Genomic DNA, 6755 nt, shown 5'->3' on the forward strand with positions numbered 1-6755 from the left:
CAGTGCTGGGCACCCACCTTTCCTGGCCTCCCACCCCCATCCCACCCAGCCGGAGAACCTACGAAAAACCCCGCGAAGCCAAGCCAAGAGCCCGCACTGGCACTCCGAGACCAGCGGCGGGCTGCTGCGTGCGCAGGGGAGGGACGGAAAGCTCAGTGAGTCACGCGGATAATCGCGCTTTCCTCTAGCGCGCACAGTGCGCCCCAAGCACGGACCCGAGCGGGGGTGGGGGAGCGGAACCGACCCCTCAACCCCTACCAGACTCCTCCGCCACGGGCTTCGAACCCCCGGAGCGGACCACCGCGACGCAGACGGCCCCGGTCGCAGAGCGACCGGACGTGCGCTCAGTACGCACCGCCCCGCACCCGGACAGCCGCCGCAGCCGCCGCCGGGGCCGCCACCGCCGGCGTCAGCGCGGCTCCTGCTCGCCAGCTGCCGGGCTGGCGTCACGGCTCGGCCGGGCCCCGCCCGCGCCCCTCCCTCCCCCCCGCCCCCACGTGCGCCGAGTTTGTTTATTTAGCTGCCATGGCAACGCGCGGGGGGGCCGTAGGAGGGAGGGGAGAAGAAAGGGAGGGGGCGGGGCCTGGCGGCGGGCCGCGGCGTACTGCGGGTAGGAGGCGGGGGGGTAGGGCGGGAGCCGAGAAGTTAAGTAAGGAGCGCGCGGCGGCCGCCGGCAGTTCCCCGGCCCGAGACAGCGAGCGCGGCTGCGGGCGCGCGGGGAGCAGAGGCGGTGGCGGGCGGCGGCGGCACCGGGAGCCGCCAAGTGCCCCTCCCCGCCCCTCCGGCCCCCCACCCACCCACCCGCCCGCGGCCAGCGCCCATGGCCGCGCGCGCCCCGCGCAGCCCCCCGGACTCCGCACCCCGCGCCGCCGCCCAGTCCGCAGATCCGCGCCGCTGCGGCCAGTCTCACCTGGCGGCGCCGCCCGCCCGCCAACCCGGCCACAGCCCCAGCGCCCACGGCGACAGCCGCGGCGACCGCGACAGTGGTGGAGGACGCTGCTGAGTTGAAGAGCGCAGTTCGGCCACCGGACCTACTTACCGCCTTGCGCTTTGCTCATCGTGTTTTTACGAGTTTACAACTTTTAAGAACTCTCGTGTACAAAGGAACTTTTCTTAAAAAGGCATCTCCCGTTTATATTTAATCCAAAGAAGGATTTCGGGCAATTTTGGGCTTTTGGTTTTGGCTTCGTTTCTAAGTTTTGTTTTTTTTCTCCTAATCTTGGGGTTTGGGTACCCCCACTGCTTTGAACTCCCGAGGACCTTCTGGGCCCCCACATTAATGAGGTAGGTGCAGCGTGGGGCGCGGAGTGGGGGGTGGTGAAGTCCGGTGGGACGCGCCCGAGCGGCGGTCGAGAGTGGCCCCCTGACTCCTGCCTCTGCCCCGCCCGGCCCGCAGGCAGCCACCTGGCGAGTCTGACATGGCTGTCAGCGACGCACTGCTCCCGTCCTTCTCCACGTTCGCGTCCGGCCCCGCGGGAAGGGAGAAGACACTGCGTCCAGCAGGTGCCCCGAATAACGTGAGTACTGTCCGGAGAGGTCGGCAGCGTCCAGTGGCCTTATGTGGGTGGGGTAGGGACGGGCGGAGCCCAGGGGTCTTCGAGACCCATCCGGCGGAGGGAAGGAGTGGCCCCGCAGTCGTCTTACGATGGTTTCCGTGTCTGTGGCTCGGTTGTACATGCGTGTGGTCCGGACGCTGGGGAGCCGCCGGGGGCGCACACCCGGTCCGCACACGTCTTGTAACTCGCAGGCTGCAGGGCTGGCGCGGGGGCCACCGGGCGGGAGGTTGGATGGGTCCCTGGACACTGGCTTGGGCCCGAGTGAGCTTGGCGCGTAGGCGTACCCGTGGCGAGGGCGCATAGGGAGATCTTCGGTGTCCCAATTCCAAGGGTGGCTGGAGCGTCCCTGGGATCTGGCTGGGGAAGCACCGGAGCTGCCCAGCCGCGGCGCCGGCTCTCACGCAATCGGGCAGACCCCGTATTCTCCAGACCGACGCACCGCGCCTCTCCGGCCCGGGGATGGGCCGAGATCGCAGCACTGGCACCTGGAGCCTGCCGGCGCTTCGTGTCTTTCTCGTCCCGGTGCCTGGGCGGTATAGGCGCGGGCAGGGTCGCCAGTACGTGGTATGGCAGCAGGAGACCAGTACCGACGGTTTCTCTCCCCCGTCCTATACCCGCAGCGCTGGCGGGAGGAGCTCTCCCACATGAAGCGACTTCCCCCGGTGCTTCCCGGCCGCCCCTACGACCTGGCGGCGGCGACCGTGGCCACCGACCTGGAAAGCGGCGGAGTCGGCGCGGCCTGTGGCGGCACCAATCCTGCTCTCCTACCTCGGAGGGAGACGGAGGAGTTCAACGATCTCTTGGACCTGGACTTTATCCTCTCCAATTCGCTGTCCCATCCGGAGTCAGTGGCCGCCACCGTGTCCTCGTCGGCGTCAGCGTCGTCATCGTCCTCCCCATCGAGCAGCGGTCCTGCCAGCGCGCCCTCCACCTGCAGCTTCAGTTATCCGATCCGGCCCGGAGGGGACCCGGGCGTGGCGCCGGGCAGCACTGGCGGCGGCGGTCTCCTCTATGGCCGGGAGTCTGTGCCGCCTCCCACAGCTCCCTTCAACCTGGCGGACATCAACGACGTGAGCCCCTCGGGCGGCTTCGTAGCTGAGCTCCTTCGGCCCGAATTGGACCCAGTGTATATCCCGCCGCAGCAGCCGCAGCCGCCAGGTGGCGGGCTGATGGGCAAGTTTGTGTTGAAGGCGTCGCTGAGTGCCCCTGGCAGCGAGTACGGCAGCCCGTCGGTCATCAGTGTTAGCAAAGGCAGCCCGGATGGCAGCCACCCCGTCGTGGTGGCGCCCTACAGTGGCGGGCCTCCGCGCATGTGCCCCAAAATAAAGCAGGAGGCAGTCTCGTCGTGCACGGTCGGTCGGCCCCTAGAGGCCCACTTGGGCACTGGACCCCCTCTCAGTAATGGCCACCGACCACCAGGACACGACTTCCCCTTGGGGCGGCAGCTCCCCAACAGGACTACCCCCACCCTGGGTGCCGAGGAACTGCTGAGCAGCAGGGACTGTCATCCTGCCCTATCGCTACCCCCGGGGTTTCATCCCCACCCGGGACCCAACTACCCACCCTTTTTGCCAGACCAGATGCAGCCACAGGTCCCACCGCTGCATTACCAAGGTCAGTCCTGGGGATTCATAGCTCGGGCTGGGGACGCCTGCCTGTGCCAGCCCTCCGGGGAGCAGGGGATGATGCTGACCCCACCTTCTTCACCCCTAGAGCTCATGCCTCCTGGTTCCTGCATGCCGGAGGAGCCGAAACCAAAGAGGGGGAGAAGATCGTGGCCCCGGAAAAGGACCGCCACTCACACATGTGATTACGCAGGCTGCGGTAAAACCTACACGAAGAGTTCTCATCTCAAGGCACACCTGCGAACCCACACAGGTAAGGAGAACAGAAACTGCGGGGGGGAGGGGTTGGTCCTGCAGCCCCATTGGTTAACCGTGGACATTTCTCAGGGCCTCCCTTGGAGATGTGGGGCAGTCTATCTCCTCCATCTCTTGGATCAGAGGCGAGAACAGCAAACCAAACCCGGCGCCTCCTTTTTTGCCCAAGAGCCTTTTGCTTGGTGGATGGTATCAGTGCTTGAATATGCAGTTCTGTTAGGTTTCTGAAAGGCAGGGAGATTCCAGGCTGTTTGTGGGCCTCTCCTTGTTTGAGCAAAGCATTGGCCTTGTAATCAAGAAATTATTACACTTCGGGGACGCCTGGCTGGCGCAAATCTTGATCCCGAGTTTGTGGGTTCCTACCCCAGGTTGGGTGTAGAGATACTTAAAATAAAATCTTACAAGAAATTACATGTTGCAGTGCAAAAGTAAGTTAGGTCTTGTTACTAGTTTTTAATTTTTAGGCAGTTTTCACTGGTGGTTCCCAAATTTCATACTGCTTTTTATTTTTGGTTGTAGCCTTGGTAAGTAGGTTTTACTTGAATTTCAAGAATTAAGCGGTTGTGATGGCTAAGATTGTGGTTTAAGATGGTCACTTGCAGAGAATTTTTCATGTTGTTTAAGTGTAGGTACATAAAGTCATTTTAGGGGTAGACTGAGAAAAATAATAGAAATGCTGATGCAGAAAAGTAGTTGCCGGTGGCGTTTTCGACCCAGTTGTAGTGGGCTATAGGATGTGAGTGAGGGGTTGGGTGGGGGAGAGAGACTAACAGAGCAGACAACATCTATTCCACCACGGTGATACTTGGCCTTAAGACAATGAAAATGTTAGCGATATAGAAGTGTAGGTCTGTTCCTTAAAAAAACAAAAACACACACAAAAAAAACCCAAAGAATATTTAGGTTTAATATTCCAATTTATGATCTGAAATTGAATGTGCCCTTGAATTGGTCTAAAAACTCCCCTGGCTTCTTTCAGAGTGGAATGTTTGCGGGGGAGTTGGTTTGACATTCAGGCTCCAGTTTGGTCATTTCTGTGTTAGGTATGGATGGCTTCACCGGGTTTCTTTTCCTCTGCCAGGTGAGAAACCCTACCACTGTGACTGGGACGGCTGTGGGTGGAAATTTGCCCGCTCTGATGAACTGACCAGGCACTATCGCAAACACACCGGGCACCGCCCCTTCCAGTGCCAGAAGTGCGACCGGGCCTTCTCCAGGTCGGACCACCTAGCCTTACACATGAAGAGGCACTTTTAAATCCCCAAACAGTGGATATGACCCACACTGCCAGAAGAGAGAATTCAGTATTTTTTTTTAATCTTTCACACTGTCTCCCCCCCAACTCGGGGTGGGGAGGGAGGGGAGAATCCCAGCTGGAAAGCACTACAATCATGGTCAAGTTCCCAACAAGCCAACTTGTGAATGGATAATCAGGAGACACAAGAAAACCAGAAGACAAATCAAAGAACAGATATGGGGTCTGTGACTGGATCTTCTATCATTCCATTGCTAAAGCCAACTTGAATATTCCTGGACTTACAAAAACACCAAGGGGGTGACTGGAAGGTGTGGATATCAGGGTATAAATTAGATCCATGAGTTGGGGGGGAGGGAAGACCAGAATTCCCTTGAATTGTGTTCGAAGCAGTATAAGCATAAAGATCACCTTGTATTCTCTTTGCCTTCTAAAAAGCCATTATTATGATATTTAGAAGAAGAGGAAGAAATTCAGGTACAGAAAATGTGTTTTTAATAACCTAAACGATGGTGCTTGGTGAGTCTTGGTTCTAAAGGTACCAAATGAGGAAGCCAAAGTTCTCAAACTGCTGCATACTTTGACAAGGAAAATCTATTTTTGTCTTCCGATCTACATTTATGACCTAAGTCAGGTAAATATGCCTGGTTTACTTTAACATTTTTATGCAGACAGTCTGTTATGCACTGTGGTTTCAGATGTGCAATAATTTGTACAATGGTTTATTCCCAAGTATGCCTTAAGCAGAACAAATGTTTTTTTTTCTATATAGTTCCTTGCCTTAATAAATATGTAATATAAATTTAAGCAAACTTCTATTTTGTATATTTGTAAACTACAAAGTAAAAAATGAACATTTTGTGGAGTTTGTATTTTGCATACTCAAGGTGAGAATTAAGTTTTAAATAAACCTATAATATTTTATCTGAATATTGCTTTTGTTCTGTTTTTCCTCTGGAAAAAGCATGTCCTAGCAATTTCAGTTTAAACACAGGCGGGCATGGGAAAGGCACACTGAAAGGCCAAACTTCATCTCCAGAGATTAAAGGCAAAAGAGGATGTTTTTAAGGCTAGTTTTACTGTGAGAACTATTTAAGTTGTGAGGCTGGAACCTAGTGGAAATCACAGAAGTAAACCTGACCTGGTTCAGGTTGCTCTTTGTGTAAAAAGTACATGAAAGCAATTTCCTTACCTGAACATGAATTTCCAGGTAGAAACCAACCACCCTGTCATTCTTCAATATGCTCAATTTTTAATAGGAAAGTATTCATAAAATTCCAGTTTCATATTTTAAAAGATCCTTATGGTTTCTCTTTAAAATTAAATGAAAATATAAAAACCTTTCAGGGACCCGGCCTTGCACTCAGAACAATTTGAGGAACAAAAGAAACTTCCCACTGCAGAGAACCCTAAGAACATAGTTCCACAGTGCCCTCCTGAGGATTAAAGGATTCGTTTATGCTTCGTGTGTGTTACAGATAGAGTAGTTACAATCCTCAAGAGATTAGAACCAAATTTTCTGGCAGAATGTTTTAAAATTTCATCTGTCCTCTCTGCAAACTCAGCGGACTGAAATGCATTAATTAGAAAGTACTCAGTCGCAAACTTACAGGCGTAAAGTTTAAGTACATCTTTAAGTGGTTTTGTAAGCTGGTGGCATATTTTTGATGTTACTCAGCTTTAAAACTGCACAGACCCTTTTTTGAGAGTACACAAGAGTTTGACTTTTGTTAGTGAAGGTTACAAAATGGAAGAAGCATTTGTGACCCTTGTTGGCACTTTGATAAATTCTGTTATGGTGATGAGGGTGACCAACATCGTTAAGCAAACAAGCTGACACCTTCTTTAGGCTGCTTATTAACTATCCATTATACGTTGTGTCCAAAATGTGGGTGCATCTTACAAATAGAAAATTAAGAGCCTTATGGTGGATCAACATGAAGTACTTTCCTTGGCTTTCAAGAGTCCAGCATGATTGGAAAAACACGGCACGTGTCTTAGCTTAAAAGAAAACAGGTGCATCGATAGAAGGGAATTTTATGTGGCAAAGAACATACTCAAAGC

The 6755-nt window shown here is 54.3% G+C and overlaps 1 protein-coding gene across 2 annotated transcripts; it reads left to right on the plus strand.

The window, feature by feature from the left end:
• The first annotated feature begins 666 nt into the window (after positions 1 to 666).
• KLF4 (KLF transcription factor 4) lies at positions 667 to 5621 on the plus strand. Of its 2 annotated transcripts, XM_059142486.1 has the most exons (5): positions 669 to 1284; positions 1397 to 1517; positions 2177 to 3170; positions 3270 to 3434; positions 4518 to 5621. In XM_059142486.1, exons 1-5 carry the CDS (start codon positions 1280 to 1282, stop codon positions 4691 to 4693), a joined length of 1461 nt encoding a protein of 486 aa, XP_058998469.1. In that variant the 5' UTR covers positions 669 to 1279; the 3' UTR covers positions 4694 to 5621. The 2 variants fall into 2 exon arrangements, with proteins under 2 accessions (XP_058998468.1, XP_058998469.1); XM_059142485.1 differs by having other exon boundaries at positions 667 to 1284; positions 2177 to 3434.
• Positions 5622 to 6755: the final 1134 nt, after the last annotated feature.

Source organism: Mustela lutreola, chromosome 12, assembly GCF_030435805.1.
Source record: "Mustela lutreola isolate mMusLut2 chromosome 12, mMusLut2.pri, whole genome shotgun sequence".
Classification (NCBI taxonomy): Eukaryota; Metazoa; Chordata; class Mammalia; order Carnivora; family Mustelidae; genus Mustela; species Mustela lutreola.

Coding starts and splice junctions, on each gene's coding strand:
- KLF4 (XM_059142485.1), top strand. Junction 1,518..2,176: donor CAGCAGGTGCCCCGAATAAC/GTGAGTACTGTC, acceptor CTATACCCGCAG/CGCTGGCGGGAGGAGCTCTC. Junction 3,435..4,517: donor ACACCTGCGAACCCACACAG/GTAAGGAGAACA, acceptor TTCCTCTGCCAG/GTGAGAAACCCTACCACTGT.